A 27,164-nucleotide genomic window follows, 5' to 3' on the forward strand; every position below is an offset into this window, starting at 1 on the left:
GAAGAGAAGTACCAGGATCCTAAAAACAGTAGAATGTTCCATGATTTTTTTTAAGTGGAAAAAGTACACTGAGAACTAGTAATTTAGCTACTGGAATAACAATAATTCCTGAAAAATTGTTAAATATGTCTTTATGAGAATTTGGAAGCTAAGAATCAACATAGGATTAGTAGAACATGTTACTACCAACTGGTTTCATAGAATTTTCATAATGTTTCTAGAAAATGCACATTAATTTCATATTCTGAATACACTGAGACTTAGTTATCTATACCCGAGACTACACTGAGTGTTTGGTCCATACAACAATATCTCAGGCATCATTATTTACAACATAGTGACTGTTATTGGCATTGTTCATAGAGTGCCTAGGAGGAAATGGCTACAGTCTATAAAATTTGCTATATGAACTCAAATCTCAAAGTGACAAGGAACATAGTTCAGGTTACTGTTTTAATTCGGTAAAGTTTAATACAACAATATTCATACAAGTTGAGAAACTCTAAATTAGAAAAAAGAAAAAATATTTCATTTAGCTGGCTTGGTTTGGGTGGTTGTGGTATCACGATTAAAAGCAAATTATCTTTAGCCATGGTACTTGAGTTCTAGTCTTAGATGCTTTACTTACTAGATGGAAATGTTGAGAAAATTACCTAACTTTTCTGTGTCTTAGTTTCTTAATCTATAAAATGGGAATAACAATATTACCAACTTCATAGTTATTGTGAAGCACATAAAAATATGTAAGGAATATTATAACATCATCATTATCATTATTATTCACTTGCATACTTAGTGATGGCTTTTGGAAAAAATAAAAGTATAAAAGTGCAAGCACAAGGTTATATTTAAAAGAATATTTAGGTTATTTCTCTTGTTTAAAGTATAATCTGATTGCAGAGGTGGTTGCAGTAAAATTTTATGGGACTTGGTTTGGTGGAGAGATTTGTGAACCAATAGAATTATGTCAGAAACACATTGAAAAACACACATGATTAGAAGCCTCTAGATAAAGAGTAATTGTGAGTAGTTAAAATGACCATTAAAAATCACTCAAAAAAAGAAAAGCGCCAAACCCACTTTATTTTCTGAAGTCTCATTATTTAGATGTCAATTCAAATGCCCTCTCTCTAGGGAGGTCTTCCCTGACTAACCCTCCATCATCTCTCTCCATGATGTTGTCCATTCAGAGCTCTAATCAGTTCATGAAATTACCTTATGAATTTGTTACTATTTATTTATTCTTATCTGCCTTCCCCATAGATCATAAGCTTCTTATATAGTATGTTGTTCATTGTTATATAATGAACACCAAGAAGACATCTAGGCATATAATAGATATTCAATAAATATTTGTTAACATATGCATAATTTTTTATACATAATTTATATTTTCTTATTTGTTAAGCCATATCATTGGGCAGCTTCATCTGTGTCCAAGGGCATTTTAAGGGGAAAGATCTCTGACTATGAGTTATGAAATAACTATTTGAGTTTCAATATTATGGCAATGAACACAAACTCACTCTCTAAAGGTAATTTAAAATTTATAATATCTATCACATGGATCACAAGATAAGTCATTCGTCAAACACTCCATTGACTAGACTATCTAGCAGATGACTTATTACATTAGAAAATACCATGATAACTAAATTCAGGACAAGAATATGTGCAGAAGAATTGCTAATTGCTAGAGTTTGAAAAAAGCTAGTTTCATTTTATAATGTGGGTCAAGTTTAATGGTTGCTTATTAAACAAAATTATTTTAGTATATTATAAAATATTTTTTAGGAAAAATCCCTGGTTTTAAACATGTCCATTTTCCTAAAGGATGGGTTAGAGTACAAATTCCAACATATTCTGAATATTCTGAGGAACAAGACTTGATTTCTAGAAATCTCTCTTAGTATATTCTTGAAGGCCAAAGGGATGAACACCTAAATGGATAGGCATGTTCTAAGTGCCAAGTTTCAGCACACTATCAATGACTCCTCTTGACCAAGTAATGTCAGACTTTGAATACCACACGGTATTCTATTTCTTTGATAATTGGCAGAAATTATCAAAGAGATGGTAGTTCAGGTAGCTTTTCCAAAAATTTCCCATTAAACAATTTAAAATCTGATCTCTACTAAAGAAAAGCTACTGCTTTAAGAAGCATTCTTCTTTTAGAGATAATTTATGGCATAAATTTCATCACTTTATAAAACAAATCTCATTACTTTCAAACTGTATGAGGAATTTGGAAGACACTATTTCAAAGATGCTGATGCCTGTCAGGAATTTCACTGTTCACTTCATTAAAATATACATTAAATTACAGAGTACAAGAATATTTAGCATCCACTGCCACTCCTGTAGTCAGTAATTTGCGTGTGGCAGGTGTCACCTAACAACTAATGGATCCAATAGGTTTTAACCAAAATTCACAATCATCTGAAAGAAGACCCACCGCATCACTGATTAAAATGTTTCTTAGTGCCCTGTGTCTAATAAGACTGTGATGACCTCTTCAGTGATCTTCCCTATTGATTAGAGTATATTTGAAACACTGAGGTTGTAAGTCTCATAAAATTATAAACACAGAACTAGAACTTCTTTAAGAATTTTAATACTGCTGAAGTAAATAAAAAAATAAGATGCATAAATATTTTTTATAACCACCTCAGTTGGTCAGCAAATGTATATGATGGTATCATTTGAGTAAAAAGTTAAATAGTAGCTGTTCTGTTTGTTTTTCTGAGAAGTTAATATTTTGATAATATATTCTGGAATATTATTTCTAGGTATCTGTCAAAAAACACTTCATGTTTATTAAAAAAACAAACACTTTAGTCAAGTGATTGTAAAGAATGTACATAGCTCTGTCTATGTAGATAAGATAAATTAGGTAGGTAAGAAACTAAAATTCAGAAATAAGATATAAACTTTTAAAATTATTCAGTATGTTGAATGTATATTATATAGATGATAATATATATATGGTAAACCAAGATAAACTACTTATATAGCTTGCCCTCAATCAATGACCACCTAAAAAATTATAGTGACAATCTAGATATCTATAAACATATTTTACATTTTTTAAAAAACGGTTTTTTTATAAGAATAACTGATGGTGCTATTGTAATGGAATACAGAATTATTGGAGTTAATCTTTTTATTTGTATTTACTCCAAGCTAATGTAAAACTCAGGAATGTTGCAAAACATTTAATGAAATGCCCAATATAAAATTATTAATTACCAAGTAGAAAAAAAGTTCACTCATTCTTGAAAATTCATCATTTTAGTAGTGCAATTATATTAATGGTTTATTTTTTTCCCTAAAAATATTTTCTCCTGAAAATAATTATTTAAATATACTTTGGCATAGGTTTTAAGGGCAGGCAACTCTACAGTTATATACTGCCTATTCTAAAAAACTGACGGTCTATTGAATCAATTTTTTTCAATTGTTTTCAAGGAGTCTCATGACAATAAAATGCGGTTTTTCTGAAATATGAAGAATAGCATACAGAAAATCACAGATGCATTTTTTAAGCAAAGTATACTTATCAAGGAAATATCAGTTGGTATTTAAGTGGGGGAGGGGAAAGGATGTTTTGCTGCCTCTAAGATCTTGGAAGGAGAACCCAATAGAATAGACAAAGGCTAGAGGATTCGAGATAAAAATTTTGATAAAGTAGCACACATATACTTGTGAAATAGTCTAGAAAAGAAGCAGCTTTAAGTCCTTCACTGATAAGCTGGATTGGTAGTTGACTTTGATACAAGAGAGGTCTTCGACAATGAACTGAGTACTGTCAGTAGAGCCTGTATTTCTTTCTCCATGCTAAAGATGCTCCACTTATCATCTATTTATGCAATAGAGAAGAGATGAGTAACTGTACAACTTCAAAAATTTTCTCTTGACACTGAATCTATAATGTTATTATAGATTAGCTTTTTAACTGATATCAACAATCTTTACAAAGATTGTTGATATCAGTTAAAAAGCTAATCTATAATAACATTAAAACAAAGCCATCTGTGGGTGGGGGAGAATACATCGCCATTAGAATTCTACAACCTGAAAGAATTATGTAAGAGACAAATATACCAGTCCTATTCTGTGGGAAATATTATAAGGAGGTGATAGCAGAAGAGAGAGATAGCCATAACTCAGCTTTATCTGAGTTATGTGACACTGAATTAAGGGCTTTTCAAAATCTAGGAGATAGGAGTTATAGGCCTAGTACAACCAAATCCATTTATATTGGGAGTGCCAATCAGATTACTTAAGAAATCGCTCTTTGCTCCTGTCTCAGTATTTCTCTGGGAAAAATTTTCTAAAAGTTGAAATCTTTTCTTCATTTTCCATTTGCTGTAACATTCTTTTACATGTTATGAAGAGGGAGTAATTAAAATGTAATAAAGTACTGTATGACTGCTAATATTAGAATATATTAATTTTTTATTTTAAATCCAAACGGCAGTTTTGTATTGAATTTTATACTTCATTATTTGATGCTTAATTCATAGCTTACATTATTCCACAAAAATATATTGAAATGGCATATGGGCAATAATGTAAAAGTATATTTTAATTTAAAAAATCTTGGAGTAATTTCTCGATGAAACTCTCAACTTTAGCAAGGTACAGCAGAAACAATCACAATTTTGAAACTATGTATGAAATTTGTTAGTGCTATCACCCAGTGGAATTTGGCTGTATGGAATAAGCACATTTGGAGTTCAAGTATACTCTCAAACACTGTTGTTTTACCTTGGACAGATTACTTAAAACCTGGGTTATCTCATTTGTAAAACAGAGGATAATAACATTCACAGGGCTCTAATTTTCTCACTTGATTCTTATGAGACTAAAAGAAACTTGTAAACTATGTGAAGGAACTTATAAACTATGTAGTATTGGTTGAATGACTATCATTTTCATCATAGCTTTCAACTTGACCAGTGTTTCTTTTTTTACTTCCCTTTTTACATTTCCAGGGAAATATAGTTCTCAGGGAAGTACTATATTTATCATGTTATTTTTATTAAATTATGGCATAATCATTTTCTTTATGAATATGAAATATTGAATTTTTAAAGACTACATCTTTTAGAGATTTGAAAAAAAACCTGTATTGCATCTCTAAAATATAGCAATGTTTGCACTCAGATCATGCTTAGACTGAGAATGACATTGGACATTTTTAGATAGTAAATTAGATTCTTATTTACAGAAACGAAACTTCAATCTTTAATTAGATTCTTGCCAAAAACAGATTTTATTTTACAGGGTAACATGAGCTCACATCTTTTGGAGTCTTGATTTAAGTATCTTCTAGTTCCAATGTGAATATCCTAGAGTCTCATTAACAAAAGGAAAATTCTCTGTGATTGTCCTTTTTTTCTCTCTCTCTCTAATGAAGCTTTCTAAATCTCAGCAGCCAAAGGTTTGCTATTTTAGCAGGAATGTATTTTTAATGTTGGGGACAAATTAAAGTTAGACTGAATAATTTTAATTTTTTCCCTGTCATATTTAGGAAGAGAAATAAAACTAAAATGCAGTGAAAATAAGTTTGAGAGAGTTGTGGCTGTTCTCCCACTAGAAAGAAAAATGACTTAATTTGATAGCTATTGTAAGTTTTTACAATTGACTATAGTATTTTAAGATTGCAAAAATGATCAAGGGTCATGATTGGGGGGGTGGTTAAACAACAGATATTTATTTCTCACAGTTCTAGAGGCTGGAAAGTTAAAGATTAAGGTGTCCGCACATTCTGGTGCTGGTGAGAGCCAACTTTTTGGCTTACAGAAGGATGCCCTCTTGCTATGTCCTCACATAGCAGAGAGAGTGCTAACTCTGGTCACTTCTTCTCTTTTTATAAGGACACTAATCACATCACAGGAGCCCTACCTTCCTGACCTCTTCCAAAAGGAATCACCTCTTAAAGACTCTACCTCCAAATACAAATTAGTTGCAGGTTAGGGCTTCAACACATGAATACATGGGAGTCACAAACCTTCAATCCATACCAAAGTCCCATAAATTCAAAAAGGCCTGAGGTCAGAGGTTTTTTTTTTTTTAATTTTGTATTTATGTAGATTTAAAAAAACAACCTAAATTTGCAAAAATATTCTTAGCCAATTCTCGCTGCATTCAGACACAGTTTTTGTTTGTTTGTTTTAATGATTGAAAATGTGCCTCTTCAGATGCATATTTTTTTCTGGCCTTGGGAGTTTTTAAAATGAAACAAATTAAGCCTTGTAAAATGTGGAGCAGGAAAAGAATTTTTCTCATGTTAGCAATGTACTACATTTCTTGCAGAAAGATATGAGACTTAATGTAAAATATTTAAGTTATAATTGACCACGTATTTGAGAATATAGGACATGTATACACTCAAATGAAAAATAAGCCATTTCTATAGATATCCTGCATAATATCTGTAGTGAACTATGGAACCTGGTCAGGTGTAATGAAGAGAACATTAGAGTTAGAATCAGAAACCCTTCCTTCTCATTTACAAAATGAGAAAATGTCTTAGAACTAAATAATTCAATGAGAGAACACTGGTTCAAAATATTCCATGAAATTGTCAGTGATTATTTGTTCTGTCTGAGGCACAGATCTGGTTGTGTCACTTCCCTGATCCAGTCCGGGCTTTGATCCAAGCTTCCTAGCCTGGCCTTCGTGTTTTGAGCTGGTCCCACTCTCCCTTCTCTTATCTCTCAGTTTTTGTGTCCTCTATACCCTATGCTCTGGCCACTTGGGTTAATTCATGTTTCTCTGTACATGTTTTACATTTAACTGCAAATTTTCCAATTTTGTCTACAATACTTTCATTGCACTGAAATTCCTACTCTTAAGGTATCTTCTTCCTTCAGTTGTTGAGACTGAATTCCTCCTCTCTTCATATTAGTTCCTAGAGCAGTCATCACAGGTCATCTGTTATTAGTGGTATCTGTACTATTCCTTTTCATAGACTAGAAACATGTACAGTGACAGATTTATTTCTGATATATTTTGGTACACCCACACAAGACCCACTACTTCTCCACAAGTAAGAGATGTTTAGTAAAATAGGACACTTAATAAAATCAAACTATGGATTATGTCAGTTGATTGAAAAGATGTCATAATGGACTAACACCTGAGTAAGCAAATGGTATACATATTTTCACTTAATATAATAGGAAGTATATTACATTAAATTAAAAATACCTACTTGACTTGCCACACCATCAAAAAGGGGATATCAAAATAATGGTAAGTTAATCATTTTCACCTATCTATTTCATCTAATTCCCAATAAAGGGAAAGTTATCAAATTATTATATATTCATGCAAAGAGCAAAGCTGTACTCCTTTGAGACAAGTGTGCAAAAAGATATGACTTAACATGTCTATTGTCAAGTACGTAAACATTAAAAGGCAACTCTACATGCCTTTTAAAATTTACATGAGTGAAAAGAGATCCCTGAGACCACCCACAAGTGAAGTAGGTCCTATACTTATCAGCACACTAAGAATTTGTAACCTTCAAGAATGCAGGTCAGAAAGATTTAATGACAGTGCAATTTGAGGGAAGTTAAAAGAGAAGAAAAATTTAATCCTAGAGCAGAAGTTGGCAAACTTTTTTTGCAGATGGCCAGATAGTAAATATTTTTGACTCATGCAGGTCATACAGTCTCTGGAGTAACTAATCGACTCTACATTTGTAGCCTAAAAGACACCGCAGACAATTCATAAATGAATAAGCAGCACTGTTTTCCAATAAATCTCTTCTTACCCAAAGGGGTGGTGAGCTGAATTTGGCTAATGGATTATATTGTGCCGACTCCTGTCTTAGATTTTTGGTTTTATGTAACTGGCATCATCATCATTATTATTTTGATTGTCACTTTGCAATTAATTTGTTTTATGGAACAAAAGTTAATAAACTACCATAAATAATCACATTAATTACAATTTGGGGAACTTTAAAAAGAATCAGATATTAGAAGATAAGCTGAGACATAGATTTTTTTTATCATTAATGGCCCATAATAGTCAAAAAATAAAAGATTATCTTGAATCGTTAGCAAAATATTTCTTAAACTGTATTTCATTGAACTATTATTAACTTCAAATGTTAATAGATATTCTGAGGGAAAAAAGTGTTATATAAATTTGTGAAATACTGAATTAAATTCAATTTGGTAATAATAGTAAAAATGTCAGTTTTTATGAATCCCTCTTGTATGCCAGCTTTTTACCATTATTTCTGTTTTAGAGATGTGTACACTAAGAAATGCAGAGGTAAAGTAATGTGTGCCTAAGTCACTTGGCTAATAAGCGGTAGAGCCCACTCTAAAATCCAGTTTTCAATCACTGTTGAGGTCTTAACTGTTGAATTGTACATACTGACTCTCAAATAAACCTTTAAAAATGCTTAAGCACTGTCAGTATACTAATGTGCACTGCATATTTCCATAAGATGTTTACAAAGTCATCATTTCTCAAATTTTCTTGACCATAAAAAAAAAAATCAAAATTTTTACTAAGAATCTTATGGGGTGCTTCGTTTTCTAGAAGACAGTCTAGAAAAGGTTACATTATGGCAGCAAATTCAGCTGATCATTAGAATAATCTAGGAAACTCTAGAAAATTATAAATTTAAATCAATTTAGTTGGAATTGAAGAGCAACAGTTTGAGAAATGTTTGGTTTTGCAACATTCCTGCTTTAGATATGATCATATGCTAATTTAAGGATACACCTTTGTACTTCGTCACTTAACTAGAGATTTTGCATACGCATCCATTCTGCACACTCTATTCCTGCCATGTAGTAAAAGGTGGGAGTTTGCAGAGTGAAAAAATCAAGAACACAGTACTCAGTTCCTAAAATCATCAAATGTATGGCAAGAACAGCTAATTTAGTTCTTTTGTTATTTCCTAGTAGTCTCTGTGAAAATAAATAGGTAACGTTTAATCTAATATACTTTTATCTTATTTTGGCCTATATTGTTTGGTTTAATTACAGGATATTTCATTTTAGACAAAGGATCCCCTTTTTATCAGAGCCTTTTGCAAACTTAGAGTACAATTTGCAAAAGGAGCCTATCTGTGTCAGACTCATTTTAGATATGCCAATATTTTATTGTTTTTGTGTACTTGTAACTCTAGGTTGTCATGGTGATAGGTCCTGATATCGCATTTCTATAGACAATTGGCTGAAATAAATCTTTGTATCCAACATATTTATTGGAAAAAAAAAAAGATGCAAATGAGAGGCTTTTCCTGTTATACCTGAAGGTAATAAATGCAGAAAAAATACTCCAGGAAAGCAGTGTTAATATTAATGTTGCCTTTGCAAATAATGAGCTATGTCGTGGTACTTTCACCAAGTTTCTGTTGGCCTTGTTTTATCATCTGTAAAATAAGGGAATTAGACAAATAAAGTTCAAATTTCTATGTACAATTCTTAAAAGTAGTGAGGAACTAGACAATGAAAAACAGACCATAATGCTTGTTTTATAAACAGAAAAATTTTATAAACTCATATATTAGAAACCTAATCCCATGACAAGAAGTAACACTGGTAGTCAAAGGTCAGTATTAAAGCAAAATGATTTCGAAATCCCATCCAAGTAACATTTAATTCAAAAAAAATTTTAAGCAGTTAGAATTTAGTTATAAATCAATACTATAATTTTCAAATTCCCAATACTATTTATTCTTCACAAGACATATACAATGACATTATAGTATCTATCCTATTGCTAGAAAGATTAAAATTATTTGAGTTTTGTTTAGGGTCACATGTCATAATAGGGAAAAAATTAAGAGTTGTGTTCAGTGGACTTTTATCCACTTTAGACAATTGTATACACCCACAAAATATCACTTGAAAAGTTTTTCAGGAAATAAAGAATTTTTCTTGTGACATTAGTACTTTATTCACTTTTTTCATGGTGTCTTTAAATCCTTGGTAAGATGGCTTTATTGTGATGTGCTATATGACAGGCTAGAGACAAGGAAATCAATAATGGAGGAGCGTTAGACTGAACTTACTGATGTTAATCAGTAGTGATGATAAACGCACAAAGTAGAGACTCTAAAATAAGTCAGTTCCCAATTAAAAATGTCTATTGTTTGAGAAAGATCACCTGGATAAGCAAAACCAATGATCACTTTAAATCTCCTCTTAGTTTTTTGTTCCAAGTTCTTCCTTGAAAGCTTGTCAGAGTACAACTAAAAAATAAACCGTAAGTTTTTCCTGTGCTGCCCTTCATAAAACACTGCCTGATATATAAATCAAGCTGTAGGAAAATAAAACAAAATAAAAATATGGTCATGGAGAATAAGAAGTAGAAACAAAGGATTTACATAAACTTAAATCACAGTAAGAATATTCTAGCTCCCTCAAATTTCATACACACACATGCATGCTTCAATGAATATATAGTGCAATTTCAATTTAGATTATATAAAGTCATCTACAAAATTATATAAAATACATAGACCTGATGTATGAATATATAGAAAATAGAAAAAATATGCTTGTTAATATCAGACCATTGATCAATTATATATTTTGGAGAATAAAGCCACAATGAAAATTAGGCAAATTTCTAAAATATCCAAAACCTTGTACAAGTGTAGCTAAAGTTTGGAGACTGCCAGCTCACTTCCTTTTCAATTTCATCTTCTTACACCATTGGAGACTCGGTAAATGGCTGATGGCTGAACTCACGTCTGAGGTAGTCACTAACAGTGACAAGCTCCACAAATCTCAGCTGTGGCTGCAAATCAAACACCAATTGCCCCATGTGCACAGGGCACAGAAACCCAGTCACAAATCTTTGCAGTCATCTTCTTATCACACAGTTATCACCATTAGCAGTAGCATCTTGCAATATGAAGGACAGCAATAAATATCAGTGGGTGAGAACGAAAAACTATTTCTACGTACAGCTAACCAAAGGGCTAGCTGACCATTAATTCTCTTAAAATTTAAAGCAAGACTTTTTTTCTGACTGGAAACAGACTATTTCACCCTTTCCAGGGTTAACTTGGAAGCCATTCATTCTTATTTATTTTAAAAAGTGTTAAATGAAGAAAATCATTCCCAATTTTTACTGGCATTTTTGAAAAAATACATTATTGTAAAAATCTGATTTATTTTCTAGATTTACTATAGTTTTATAGAATTAAAAAATGCCAAGTGAGTGCAATATAAAAATAATGAGAAAGAGTGCGAGGAACTTTATAAATTTAAATTTTAACAAAATTCGCATCTAATCTCTGAAACTAATCTTAGATTATACATGTTAAGGAGAGATTCCCTAGTTCTCAATAAAAATGAGAATTCCCCATTGAGACTACTCTCTTTGAGACTGTTCTGCCTGCTGGGGCGGAGCCTCAGGTAAGCAACAGCTATCATTCATAAAATTCAGAAGCCATTTCTGAATTTGCTCAAAGGCCATTTTAATATTAAAAACCACAATATGTTCTGCAAAACAGAAACTGTATTTTGCAGAGTCAACAACTGTGTTTTCTAGGACTTTCTATAGGTGGCAAGATACAAATGACCTGGCAACTCCATTCACCATTTGTCGAGAACTTGTAAACCACTTCTTAGAAAAAAAATATTTAAAAATCCCATTCATATACTCAGAATACACCCATTTCTTTGTTTTTAAAATAAATGCAACCTTCACACCTCTGGAAAGATGTACTCTGTACTTCTCTGCCTAGTGCGAATTTATCTTGGTTTCTGTGCCTTTCATAGAAACTGGTGCAATGGCGGGTGGGTGGGGTGCAGTGAAGTCTATTTCTTCAAGGTGTTAAGCATTATTCCCTTTAATTGAGATTTCTTAACAGCCTCCAATTTTTCCTGCCTTTTTTTTTTTTTTTTTTTAGATATGTGATCTTCGGCTCCTAGAATATGTTGCCTTCCATTCTTTTTCCCATGTTAAAAAAAAAGACATTAAATTTTCCAAACCTAAATTCGAAAATCATTTCTGCTTACTTTTATAGATTTAATGTTATAATATTGAACATTAACAATGGGGTATAGCTTAATGAGAAAGCTGGAAAACCTATCTTCCTGAAAAATGTACCCACTGAGGAGAAAGACGATTTCAAACCTTAACTGGCACCAACATTTTTATGGATGTGATGATTTGGTAAAATATCCCAATTGATTAATTTTTGTCTTCTTTGCTTTTTTCCTCAAGATTTCAATAGTAAATCCAAAATTCAAGGCAAAAATAGGCAGCTCATCACAGCATGAAAACATGTTTATTTTTGAAAAAAGCAACCACATATACACAAAATGTACGGCATGAAAAAATAATCACACCGAATCTTTAAAAAATTAGAAGTCAGAAACCTGATCCACTGTCTTTGGCCTGCAGCGAGAAAAGGACAAAGGTCAGTGTCTACAGAGAAAGTCAAATCTTGGACAAATTCAAATCCTGAATTAGAGAGACCGATGTTGACTGCAAAAAATCGCTTTAAAATAAGAGAGGCTATGCAAAAGCTGGACTATATCTTTTAGCTGCATGTAGTATTACATCCAGTGTCTGACCTAAAACTAATCAGTATAAGTTTTAAAGTATAAAATATATCCAAAAAGGCTAATTCTACCTGCGTGAGAGTTATAAAGTTACTGAGAAAAAATAAGAAATTATTTCTCCCTTTGAGAAACTCAGCATAAGTTGGTTAAGCACAGTCAAAACTGACAGGACCTACATTTTCAATCAACTTTTTAGTAGGAAATGCTATTGTAATTTATTATTTATACTCCTTATTTCTTCAAAAGTAGGTCCAGTGTCATTTTGCTTGGGCACACATAAAAGAAAGATGAGAGAACCTACTATACAGTGACCTTTATCTTAATATAATATTACTAGAACACTGGAAAACTTAGTTTTCAAAAAAAGTAAAGAGAAATCCATTTCCAGAGCTTGCATCAGTCATGTTGAAAAAAAAAACCCAACTTTTATAAACAACTTTATTCTTCCTATCAGGGTGACACATGTGGATCAATTTACATTTGAATTTGGTGATCAGAAAAGATCGAAGTAGGGACATATGGTTTGCAACTGTATAGAGTGAGACAGCACAACTAAAATACTGGGATGAAGACAGAACCCAGGCGAACCTTGGTTAGGAAGTGGTAGGGAGATGGAATAGAAAGTAGCAGGATGAAAATATGGGCTTCATGAATAATGTATGTCACCTTAAGGGGACCAAAGAGCACTCTTTAAAAGAACTTTGAATGCTTCTTTAGCTAATTAAAATAAAGAGATCAACACAAACAGAAAGGCATGAAGGCATTTCAAAGAAAGTCTCACTTCTTTATTCTATGGGTTCAATTATAATCTGTCCCATTATGTCACTTGCCAAATATGTATTGAATGTCTGTTATTTTGTCTGTTATGTAGTCATGCTATGGTTGGGAACAGAGGAGAAAAGAAAAACACACTGTCCCTAGGCTCAAAGGGTTTGCTGTCTACTGGATGAGACAAAATTTGGTGGTGCCAAATTATATTATTGATAAAGGCAGCAGAGGAGGTGAAGAGCTTAGATTCTACAGCCAGCCTATCTGGATTTGAATCCCAATTCTTATACTTTAGAGCTGTATGATGTTGGGCAAGCTACTACACTTTGATGCTACAGTTTTCTTATCTGTAAAACAGTGCTAATAAAACTATAATACTCATACTATTATTATGAAATTAAATGCATTTTAATACACAATAAGGTCTTTACAGTGCCTGGCTATGACTACTATTCTTGTTTTAATGGTGTGCCTGGCATGCTGTGAGAACATATAGGAGAGGAGCGAAACCCAGCACAGGATATAGCAGTAGGACAATCAGAGAGGGTTTTCCAGTTGAGGTGAGAATTAAATTAAGTTTTAAAGCAGTTCAGTAGGATTTATATAACTGTGCAGTGGTAGAAAAGTGTAGGATAGCAGGTACAAGTACACAGGGAAGAGAACTCATTGAAAGTTAGAGATAAATGGAGAGTTCGATGAGTAGAATCTAGACTATACTAGGGAATTAAGATTTTTATCCTAAATACTGTCCTGAATTGTTTGCCTTTATGCATACTGGTCATCTCATTCTTCATTTATTGCAACAGTTCCACCACCTCAGCCACCAATTTCTCTTCATCTCTTATTTAATACTATACTTGGATACAAGGTAATCTTGTTTAAAAACCATATTTAACTAGGTCATCTCTATGTACAACGACTTGTATTTTATTTCTTGGACTTTATTCCTTTACTCTTTAGACTGAATCTAAATATTTTGGCATAGTATTCAAGTTCCTTTCTCCACTGTCTCAAATACATATACAAATTTACCTCTTTCATTACAAGAGCATTTTAGTAAGATCCAGCTTCTTGTTATTCTCATCTCCTTTCTCTCTTTGCAGATTTTATTCATCCCATGCTCTGATTTCACTCGAGCAGTTTTCTCTGTGGAATTTTAATCTCCCCAGATCGATTTTAATTACTTCTTTAAGAATAGGCTCAACTTTGATCATCCTGAAGAAAAATAAATTTTGGCGACCAAAACCTCATACCATGTTGATAAGCTTCCGATGCCACAGCCTCTTGGTATTGAGCTTCACAATCACATGCCTTACTTTAGACTGCCCTCCTTCTCTCTCTCTACGTAGTCTACACTTTTCTTGTGAGTGGAGATTTTGCCTTTTGAATATCTTACTTTCCAATATCAGTATATCTATAGTATCATGTATACTAAGCAGTTCAATAAAAGCTAGTTGGATAAATATATTATATGTAAATATGTCTTATAGTAGAACTTCCTTAATAACATGCCAAGGTTATCATGTAAAAGTCCCATACATCTTAAAAAATTACTTTTCTCTTGCAAATTTAATTGAAAGAGAATCAAAATGACAGATTATAGCTGATGTTTACTTAGGTGTATATAATTCACATAGATAAGTAGAACATTTAAAAAAGGTATTGGTATTCTTTCAATTGAATGACTTAGAAAGTTAGGATTTCATTATAAAATGTAGGTGAAGAGATAGAGGAATTAAGAATTTAGAATAAATTTCTGGACATTAGAGTTTAGAAGGGAAACAACAATTTATTCAATATATACTGTGTAATACACTCATCACAAGGTTGCTAATTTTGCATAAATTATCTCATTAAATCTTTCTAATATCTCCTCCCAAGAGACGTAATTATTATAATTGTTATTTTATAGCCAATACCTCTCTGGCTCAAAAACTTTAAGGATTCTTTCCAAAGTCTTATATCCAAGGGACGAATTTGGGGTTTGAATCCAGGTCTATCTGGCTCTCGAACCAAAGAGCTTTGAGAGTTTATGTAGACTTTATTTAGAATGACAGTGTTTAGAAATAGGTTAAATAACTTGACAATTTTTGACAACAAACTTTCTTGATCTCAGTTCCTTTCTTAAGAATTTTCCCTAGATAATCTCCAAAGCTCTTATAACTCTAAATTGTTGTGAAAAAGGAGCATTTTTTAAAAATCACATTAAAAATCTCATAGAGTCAGGTGGAAAAGTTGGTCATATCAGTGGATTATATAACGGCTACTTAGGTAGAGACATATAATTAGAGTGAAGGAATTAACTTTATGTTCATATCTTTATTGTTTTGACATGACAAACAGTTATTACTTTTATAATAAAATAAAATCTAACAAATAGGGCAAAAACTACATAGCATTTTTAGTGGTAAGTTGACTAAGTTCAAATAATCCATTAATATGTTTTATTCTTTATTCAATATTGATTATCGAATTATATAAATCTAAGAAATTATTTAAATTGGATATACTTTTTTGCTTGTGCTAGGCTATTCTACATTGACTTTTTGCATTCTGCGCTAGATAAATATGCATATGAGAGAAGAGTGACAATTCTAGAACCATGTCTAGATTCATGTGTTAACACTTGCCTTTACTCCTTTCATTACTCTAAAAGTAAAATTAGCTAATGTTAAAATGTATCTGATATTTTAGAGACCATAAGCCATTACTAAATGTACTATCCTCTAAACTATTATTTGATCTCAATAATGGGAATTTTACTAGACACTCAAGTCTCTTCTCAATATTGCTCAACACTGTATTATAATACATAAAAGAAAAAAAAAAGTCCAGAATAACATTTATGTGTAAGATAGTTAAAAATGATAATTATCTTGAAAATTCTCCTTATACCCTTAGGAATTTAGTTAAAATGATTGAGCATTCTTGAGTAAATTAGAACTGGTTTGTACCCATAACCTGGAATAGACTGAATGCAATGAAAAGCCAATACACAGAATACTTTGATCACGATCAGTTAAAACCTTTTTTCCACATATTGACTTCTTCTATGATTTGACCCTTGTAAAGAGGAGTTGAGTCAGTGTTAATACCTGAACATTCTCTCTCAAACACACACAGTCGCACTAAAAACTAGCTATTTCTTTTGCCTATGAGATTCTGAGCACTTTGTCACTGAACTTGGTTAGATAAAATGAAAATCTTTTATATCAAGCCATCAGTATGACAGATACTCTAAGGCACAAACTGCCATTACATTTAAGGAGGGTAATTCGATATATTAATTTATACCCTCAGGGCTCAGATCTGGCTTGTAGGAAGCCCTAATTAAAACTAGCCATTGGAGAAAGGAGACTCTAAGTAGAGATAAAAATGAACTCCAAGGTACTTGAAAATATGATACAAGCATAAAAGAAAACCCAAAAAATACCATGGAGGCTGAAAAATTAGTCTTTTCTTTTTTTTTACTACTTTTTACAATGAACTATTATAAAAATTCAATGATAAGAGAACAGAATAGAGACCAATGCATATTCTTAATATAAAGACCACAGCTCAGAATTGTGTCTCTATAGCATTTGCATTTCCACACACTGAACAGATAATTCTAGGCTATAGTTAAATGGCTCCAAATACAGGCTAATAAGCCATACAAAATATGTTACAAAAGTTAAACATTAACTGAACAGACACATGGCCTCTAAAGAAAATTGTGTCTTTCAGAAAATGTATATATATTTTAATAACATAGAAGAATTATTTAAGGGTAAAGAAATGTTAAGCATGTCCCAAATACTACTAAAGAAAAAGGTTATCATGAAACCCTCAGATATTGATCAAATATCCAAACCAATTGGCTATTTGTTGACTACAATGGTATTTATGCAAACTGGAATCATATTGTTTTAAATTAAAGTAAAATTTAAAAATGTTTTTTCAACTTTGATTTTAATGTAGTATTCTACTAAGCATATGGTAAGAAAAATTATTATTCAATAAAAATGGATAGTAACTCATACCTTAAATTCCTCCAAGATTTTGTAAATTTTCCCATGATATTCACAAAAGTTTTTCACTTCTTTGCACTCAGGACAGCATCCATTGTGTTCCACTTTAGTACATTTTGGGTGAATTTTAGGGCATTCTGGCTGGTCACAAACAGGTCCATCCAAAGCACAGACACATGGACAGTTGGAATGCCCAGGGAAAAATCGTTCTCCCAACTTGTAAACAAAGCCGCTGTCATCCACACATCCTTTGCCTCGATAGTCATCAAAGATCAGATTGTCATTACTAGAGGTCTGGTCACCTTCATCAGCAGGATAGTCTTCATGACTGATGGCAGCAGGGGTGACCAATCCAGGGATGACCAACAGAAGTATGCAAACTTCATGAATATGAAGAGCCATCCCCCTCCGCAAAGGCTTCTGGATGTGCTCCTAATATTAAATATATTCAACTCCTTCCATGGGAATAAAAGAGGGGTAGGCTGAAAATAAATATTTAAAAATAGTAATTTGAGAGAATATAGATTCATTTAAGCCTACACTCTAAACGTGTTCATTTGGGATCTCTTCAGAAGATAAACTTCAAATAGACTAAGTTCATGCACTATCTACACTTTATTATAAAGTTTGGAGACTTGATCCTTGCCAATATATACATTAAAATATGTATTTTATGGAGTTATTCCGCCTAGAAATCTTCAGCTTGAATTTACCTTATGAATTTAAAGGTCTGGTCTAAATTGCAAAAATTGATTTTGCTGAGCCTTGAAAGGTTATTTTACAATTAGTTACTTATAAGTAACTAAAAAATAATTGCATTCACATTATCTACTATTTTTTAAATTGTACTGGTCAGTGATAGAATGTATATATGTTACAATTAATTGTATGAAAATTTGAGAGATGAGTGAGAAAAATTCTACTTCTAAAAAGGAAGAAACTGACATTTTAATATAAATTATAATTGGGATGGAGATAGTACAAAGGCCTTTCTACTTCATTATGCCCATAACTGGAAAACAAAAATGGTCTCAATATAGGCAACTTTTTCCAGTCAATATAAATCTGGATTTTTAAAACATAGCTAAGAGGAAAAGTAGCACAACTATTCTATAGTGAACAAAATAAAATTTAAAATAATAAAGACTACAAGAGAACTCCCTGTATTAAAAAGAATTTGTTAAAAATAAATTTAGTTTTACTATTGTCCACACTTTTATTTTACTCAGGAAGTAAGCTCCTAGTGGACAGGAAAAGTAAGCTCCTAGTGGGCAGGAAAGATGTATCTGTGATTTTTTTTTTTATGGCAACTTGAATCTAGTATTCATGTAATACTATTTGAATTAACTACTTCAATATATAATAAATACTATTCACATAGTCTTTAACACATCACTCTCTTTTGACATGCCAAAGATATTTGCATGGTGTACAAAAACGCCAGTGTAAAACTATTTATTGAAGTTTCCTAAAATAGAAATGAGGTATTATCATCACAGAAAATATGCCTTATTAGTTTGGTGGCATTGACCCTTGTAAACTTAATATTAGTGCTTGTGTGGAGTGTTGCCAGTAGACTAATTTAAATGTTTAGAGTGAATATCATACAGAAACTCTGGACAAACTGTGACTTTAGGGAATAATAGCTAAGAAAAAATGTTGTCGAATAGTTTATTTTTCTATTTAAATGCTTTTGGCTTTATGCCAATATCACTAAGACTGTAAATAGGACATATGCAGATCATTTATAAATAGTTTATTTATAAATATTGGTTTATTTTCAGGTTATAATAAGAGCAATGATAAACCATCTCTTTTCAGTCTAACATATTAATGATAATTTAAAATAAGGTAAAGATGGCATTAGGAAACTTCATAAACTATAATATTTGCATTTTAAGTTAGATATGCAAATTCTAGTAATAGTAAAATGGAAGGTAGTATATCCATATCCTCCCTCCAAGAGAAACTGCTCTCTGATATTAGAATTCCTGTTGGTAATGTAATAATAAAGGAGATGAATTTCTTTTAAAATATGTCAAAAATAATGAGTCATGACAGAACAAAACAAATGCAAGCCTATAATTCTACTTGAGTAGCTGGAAGCTCCCTTTGACAAAGCACTTTTTTTCCTTCTGAAATTACTACAGAGGCCACAAACATAACAGAAGCTTCGGAAAAAGCCTACATATATTTTACTAATTAAGGCATGCATTTTATACAGCTCTCAGACATGTAGAAAGTTTATTTTGGAAGAAAAAGGAGCTATTGTGATTCCTTATAGTAGTCCAGTAGTATATGTCAATACATGCAAGATAAGCTGTATAAAATACCCATATCATTCTGCTTCAAAAAGACATAGACAGAAATGATCTCTTTGCAAGCTACAGGTAGGCATTAATGTCTCAGGTTATGGTTAAAGGTAAAAAAGGGGTGTAATATTCACTTTATATAAACATTAAACATGCTTTTATTATGAAATACATTTTAAAATCTGCATGGAGAAAACGTTTTCTTTTTAAAATAACAAAGTTCTCAGGCTATTTGAAAAAATTTTTTCTCTTTATAATTGAGCTGCTCTAGTTCAGTTTAAGATACTATTTATTTAAGAAAAGAAATGTTAGAGAAATTCAATAAAATGTTTATCCAAAGATTTTTGGTAAGTAAGTAAACATGGCAAAACGGAAGATCACTTCTCAGCTAAACTTTCCCCCCCTCCCCATATTGCTACATATTATTTAAAATGACTGCATTTATTATTTTTTTTTGTAAAAACAAACATAACTCATGTCATAAGATACACTTACCTAATCACTCTGGAGGTAAATGGTGGTGATGGGGGTCATAGACCAATATGAACTAAAATATCAGGTATGTTTTAAGAAAGCAGTTCCTCTTTAATTATCCAAAGAATACATTTTCAGGCTTGTATTAAAGGCAATCCATTCTCTCTACCTCCCATTTCAAACCACAGTCAAGAAGCAGTCTCCCGCCCTTCCAGAGAGAAATACAGCAGACACACATAAGAAATATGCTTTGGACCTGTCTTCAGAATTCAAAGCAAGAAGGAAAGCTGGTCCTGTAGAAATCCAGACCCCAGTAGCAGAATCATGTTGAACTTATTTTTAGCATTTTCCCAGATCCTTCTATGAAATTTCCCGGCTGATTACACCTCCTCCACACATGAGTTCAATTACACAGTGTTTGCTACGGCAGTAGAGGTGATTTGGCTAGGCTCTGTGGATCACAAACAGCAACAGCATGCTGTAGCTTAAAGCCCACTCCGCTGGCAATAATATCAGCATCATCCACAATATGTTGGTTGAATCCCCTCTTACACACCAGAAAATACTAACTGTAGACGCGAAGGAAAGGAGCAACTTTAGCTGGGTTTCTGCAGCACTGAAAGCAGTTTGCGGACTGCTGATTTGGAGCTCATTCTGCCGGCAGCCGGGAATTCCTCAGCACCACGGACAGCGCCAACTGGCTTCTGAGCCCATCTCGGTCGAAATCCCGAGCTGCTTCTTTAGACTAGGCTAGTGTTCTCTAAGCAATCGCACTTTATACCCCTGCTGCATACGTTAGGAGGGGGAAAGGCTTTTTACGTGCGAGATACTTATTTGCATTAAAATTACAATCAAAAGTAAAAAAAAAAACAAAACCCAAAACATTGTAATTATATTTAATGCATTATTGGATGGGCTATGGAGATGAAAGTTGTGGAAGAGCCTTGCATTTAGATTTAAGCCATCTGCAGTCTCTGATTATTATTAATAGATAAAGCACAATTACTGTCAAAGAATCTGTGAAGATGTACGCTCCCGATTCTACTTGATGCTTTGGTTGAAGACACAATTTCCTTGGGTTACATGGTTAAACTTCAGGTCTTCCTGCAGCATGAATTTGATTTTTTAAAAAAGTAGCCTGATTCTATTGCAGTTTGTTCTCTAACATTCAAAATCAATCTCCTGTAATTCATCTAGTCTGTCATTAGGCGTCATTGTAAAGCTGTTTCTCCAAACTCCTAGCAAAGATGCTCTGTCTCTAAAATCTTATCAAAATGAGAAAGAAAAAAATCCAGACACAAATAAATGAGCAGAAAGTTTTTATTTTTATTGGTACCAGTATGAACACTAAAATATAAATCTAAAGCATGTTTTAAAGTAAACTGTAAATATTACCTGCTGGCATATTTAACCAGATTTTTACTGGTTTGGGACATATGAGACATGTTCAAGCCTTAAAGGGAATGCCCTCTGCAGTAGGATATGATGACCATCAAGACCACATTCGAACAGTGCCATCTGAGCCTCCAGAAAACAGACTCTCTCCATCATGAGAAAATACAACTGTGTGAGCCTCATTCTCATGGCCCACCAATTTGTGAATCTGCCCTGATTTAAGATCCAGCAAATGAATAACTCCATTGCCACTTGCCTGAGCTAATACTCGACCTGAGAGAAAGAGAGGGAGGGAGAGAGAGAGAGATCAAAGTTTTATTTCCAGTGGTCACAGTTTATAAGCAGTGGAATATACAGTTTTGTTACAATTTTAATTCAACAGATTCATTTTATGTTAGATGTCAGTCATTGAATATAAACTAACTCCTGTTAGTATAGGAAATCATTTCAGTCAAAATTAAGCCATGCCAATGATTAGATTATAGAAATTTAAAATAAGAAACTAAAATCTAATGCTCTGACTAGTTTATATGCCCTGCTAGTCTCCTTATATTTGAGATTAATAAATAATTTTAAGAATATGAGATTGAAAGTACTAAGCTCTATGGCTTTCTTTTCCAAGTGAATTATTTGTTAAAATTGTTAAAAGCATAGGCTTAAAATGTATCCATGGCAAAGATCTATACACATATAGACACATATAGATAAGAGTATATATATAATTTATATTTTAAAATTGGTGTTACATTAAACTTTTTAAAATAATTATACTAAATCATTACTTAAAACAATAATACACTTTTTTAAAAATTTTGACACTCATTAACTCAATAAATTCTTTGGAGTTGAAGTAAAAATACAACTTCCATTTCAAAGATGATTTATGGTTTTTTACTCTAATTTAAAATTCAAAATTCTGTTAAATTTTTGTTAGACTTGAGAACTGAATGCAGCACAGAGTATTCTTATAATTTTTATAGCACATATTTTTGAGTGAATAACTTCCTTAAAGGAAAACTATATTAGCAATCCAATTCCAACTAATACTTTTTTTTAACAGTCCAGTAACAAACAGGGAATTTAGAGGTAAATAAAAGCAACAGAATATGTTTACACAAGTACAGTATGTGGGGTAAATAAGTACATTAGTACTATTCATGGGATTATGTAATCAAACTTAGAGGGCATATAGCATCATTTCAATAACAACATTCAAAATTAATCAAACTCTTTCAAACATGCTAGATACTCAATTTAATACCTGACACAAATTACTCCATATAATCCTTACAATAATCTAATGATAAAAAATAATATTAACTCCATTGTATAGGTGAATAAAGAGAGATTTGGAAAGCTAAGAAACTTGATTAAGATGATACCCTACGTATGGATGGAGCTAGCATTTAATAATTATAGGCACCTTGAATATAAAACCTGGGCTTTTAATCATTGTTTTCCACATCCAGCATAGCATTGTTATCAGTGATGCCTTCTTGACAAATTTTAAGTTGGTGATATGTTATGAAAATAGAATTTGTTTGTTTCATAATGAAAATGATATCACCATAAAAGTCAGAGTGAAATATTTAATCACAAATTGTACTCAAAATTGTCATGATTATCTCTAAAACAGAGAAAGTTATAAAAGTAAAGTTAACCATGATAAATATGGCCTATTTGCAAACCTTTATAACTACTGGGCTTCTTCATCTAGAACAAAACCTGACACAGCAAAGATCTTTAGGATGGATTAGAGTGTCCAAAGCAGCAGATGTGAATATTTATTATAAACCCCTTTTTACTAAGTCTTTGCTGACAGAGGCATTACCTATGGATTTCACTTTCAGCCTCACTCTATAGGCAATTGCTGTTAGTGACTTTCCTAAGAATCGAACAAATAACTTTTCTCTTGTAGTCTTCATATAACAGCTAGAAAGATGGTGAATATTATTTACTATTTTTGAAATTAAACAGAATCAAAACTCATAAAGAAAAAGGAAAGAATTAGCTTTAAATCATTATCTTTTGTTGATGTCAAATCTGTAAAAATTATACTTAGAAATACTTATGAAAGTCTTTGGTAATTTCTGAGTTTATTCAATAAAATAGAGAAAATTATAACATTGGAACTTAATGATAGGATTATATAATTCAGCAGCACTATGTCTCAGGTATTTTTTAAAAAATTGTCTTTGCTAGAACAGATTTGAGTCAGCAAGTTTGCACTGAGTTTTTTCAGATTTAGTTGAACTAAGGGGTACAAATTTATAATCATGTTCAATTTTAAAGTATATTGGAATAAGGTTAAGATGGCAGTGTAAGAAAACTCTGAACTTACCTCCTCCCATGGACACATGAAATATACATCTACATATAGAACAATTCATCCTGAAGAACTTAGGGCTGATTGAACGGCTTTTGCTCAACAAAAGATAGAGGGATCACATAGAGAAGTGTAGGAGAGGCTGTGACATTGTAATCATGGGGACCCCACATGCAACTGGCAGTAGGGAGAAATTTCATGGAGGGGCCCTTGGCAAATTCACCTGCTCTGGGGCATAGAAACAAACAGAAATTTAAAGGGCTCCTAGACTGTATATGAAAATTCCATTCACTGACCCAAGGCACCTGCCAAATGGATAAATAACTGTAAGAACTCCTGGGATGTGTGGAAACTCTCTGGGATCAGAGGTACTGGAGAGCACCATTGTTACATTCCTCCTTCACCAGACAGTGAAGGTAGGAGCTTGGTCCAAGAACTCTAGCTACATGCAAGGTCTCAACAGCATGCTTTGACCACCTCAGGCAATGCCTGATGCAATCCCAGCCAAATGATCCACCAACTCACCCCAGGTGCCTCACACACCCACTTCAGCTCCAGTTGGCCTGCCAAAACCACCCAGCACACACAGTTTACCCAGAGGCTGTATCTATACAAGGCCACTGCATTTTAAGATCAGAAGAGGTAGCTGTTTATTCTAATACAAATAAATAAAGAAAATAAAACAAAATGAGAAGGGAATATGTTCCTAAAGAAAGAACAAGAAAAAAAAAAAAAAAACAGAATAAAAACCCCTAATAAAATGAAGATAAGTAATTTTCTTGATAAAGAATTCAAAATGATGGTCTTAAGGCTGCTCACCAAACTTGGGGAGAACAGAGAAACTCAGTGTGAACATCAACAAAGAGAAAATATAATAAAGAACCAATCAGAGATGAAGAATACAATAACTGAAAGAGGGGTAAAAATCACTAGAGGGAATCAATAGCAGATTAGATATTACAGAAGAATGAATTAGTGACCTGGAAGATTGAATAGTAGAAATCACCCAATCAGAACAGCAAAAAAAAATTTTTTTAATGAGGATAGTATAAGGTACCTCTGAGATAATATCAAACACATGAACATTCATACTTCCAGAAGAGGGTGGAAGAAAACTTATTTGAATAATTTATGGTTGAAAACTAAACTTTTCTAAACTGAGGAAGAAAGCAAATATTCAGGTTTAGAAAGCACAGTGAGTTCCAAACAAGAAGAACTCAAAGAGAAACACTCCAAGACATATTGCAAGTAAAATGGCAAAAGTTAAAGAAAAAATCTTGAAGGCAGCAAGAGGAAAATAACTAGACATATGCAAGGGAAATCATCTAAGAGTATCAGCTGATTTTATACCGGAAACTTTGCAAGCCAGAAGGGTGTGGCAGGATATATTTAAAGTGCTAAAAGAAACCTATAATCTGGAATATTCTACCTGGCAAAATTATTATTTAGAATTGAAGGTGAGAGAAAGAGTTTTTCAGAAAAGCAAAAACTAAAGTTCATCACTACTAAAACTACTTTATGAGACATGTTAAATGATTTTCTTTAAGTGGGAATAAAAGAGCCATAACCATAAATTTAATATATATATATATATGAATAAAAATCTCACAAGTAAAACCAAATATGTAGTAAAGGCAGTGGATCAGACATGTAAAAAGCTAATATAAAGGTTAAAAGACAAACACAATAAATAAATATGGGGTACACAAGACAAAAAGATTTAAAACTATGTCAAAAACAAAGTTTGGAAGAGAGAGGAAAAATGTAGCATTTTCAGAATGTATTCAAACTAAAATGTTTAAAATAGACTGCTATCTATCTGTCTGTCTGTCTGTCTATCTATCTATCTATCTATCTATCTATCTATCTATCTATCTATCTATCTTTCTATCTAGTTGATATATATGGACCTTATGGTAACCATAAACCAAAAATCTATAAAAGATACACAATAAATAAAGGAGAAGAAACTCAAACATGACACTAAAAACCCCCAGCATACCACTAAGGGAAGAAGCCAAGAGAATAAGAAACAGAGAAAATTTACAAAACCAACAAGAAAAATTAATACAATTTCAATAAATACTTACCTAAGAATAACTACTTAAATGTAAATAGATTAACAATCTATTCAAAAGACATAGGGCAAATGAATGAATTTAAAAAAATCTATATGCTGCTTACAAGAGACTCTTCAGATCAAAAGACACACAGAGACTGAAAATGAAGAAATGGAAAACATATTCCATACAAATAGAAACAAAAAGAAACCTGGGTAGAAATACTCATATCAAACAAAATAGATTTTAAAACAAAGACTGTAAAAAGAGACAAATAAGGTCAATAAATAATGATAAAGGGGTCAATCCAAGAAACAAAATATATCTGTAAATATTTATGCACCCAATATAGAAGCACCTAAGTATATTAAGCAGATATTAAGAGACATAGAGACCTTGAGAGTTTGAGAGTTAATTAATAACAGTAAGGAACGTTAATACCCCATTTACATCAATGGATAAATTATCAAGATAGAAAATCAAAGAGGAAACATTGGCCTTAAACAACAGACTAGATCAGATAAATTCAATAGATATTTACAGAACATTTCTCCCCCCAACTGCAGAATACACATTTTTTTTTTAAGTGCACATGGAATACTCTCCAGGACAGATCCATACATGAGGCTACAAAACAAGTCTCAATAAATTTTAAAAAATTGAATTCATATCAGGTATCTTTTTCAACCATAACAGTATAAAAGTCGAAATTGATTACAAGAAACTGGAGAAAACACAAACACGTGGATACATAAAAACATGCTACTAAATAACCAATGAGTCATAGAAGAAATTAAAGAGGAAATTTAAAAAATATCTTGAGACAAATGAAAATGGAAACACAACTCTCCAAAAACAATGGGATGTAGCAAAATCAGTTATTGGAGAGAAACTTATAGCAATACAGGCCTGCCTCAAAAAACAAGAAAAAAATTCAAATAAACTATCTAACTGTACATATAAGGGAGCTTGAAAAAGAACAAACAAAACACAAAGTTAGTAGAAAGAAGGAAGGAAAAAAAATAGGAAAAATCAATGGAACAAAGAGCTGGTTCTTTGGCAAAAATAAACAAAATTGATAAACCTTTAGCCAGACCCAAGAAAAAAGGCCCAAGTAAATAAAATCAGAAATGAAAGAGAAGTGACAACTGACACCACAGAAATATAAAGGATCATATGACAACCAACTGGACAACTTAGAAGAAATAGATTCATTTCTAGAAACATACAGGCTTCCGAGAATGAACCAGGAAGAAACA

At 32.2% G+C, this 27,164-nt stretch overlaps 2 protein-coding genes across 2 annotated transcripts in view; both read right to left on the bottom strand.

Annotated features, from left to right (window-relative positions):
* VWC2L (von Willebrand factor C domain containing protein 2 like) overlaps positions 1–20,363 on the bottom strand; it is a 160,533-nt gene extending 140,170 nt beyond the window's left edge. The window contains exons 1-2 of the mRNA XM_011358648.2: positions 20,146–20,363; positions 17,351–17,820 (exon numbers count right to left, since the gene is read on the bottom strand). Coding sequence (XP_011356950.1) covers positions 17,351–17,740 — 390 coding nt within the window. The 5' untranslated portion in view covers positions 17,741–17,820; positions 20,146–20,363. The remainder of the gene's footprint in view (positions 1–17,350; positions 17,821–20,145) is intronic.
* Positions 20,364–21,616: 1,253 nt separating this feature from the next.
* Positions 21,617–27,164, bottom strand: part of SPAG16 (sperm associated antigen 16) — a 755,650-nt gene continuing 750,102 nt past the window's right edge. The window contains exon 16 of the mRNA XM_011358649.2: positions 21,617–21,792. Within this exon, the coding sequence (XP_011356951.1) occupies positions 21,617–21,792 (176 nt within the window). The remainder of the gene's footprint in view (positions 21,793–27,164) is intronic.

Source organism: Pteropus vampyrus, unplaced genomic scaffold (genome assembly GCF_000151845.1).
Source record: "Pteropus vampyrus isolate Shadow unplaced genomic scaffold, Pvam_2.0 Scaffold42, whole genome shotgun sequence".
Taxonomy (NCBI): Eukaryota; Metazoa; Chordata; class Mammalia; order Chiroptera; family Pteropodidae; genus Pteropus; species Pteropus vampyrus.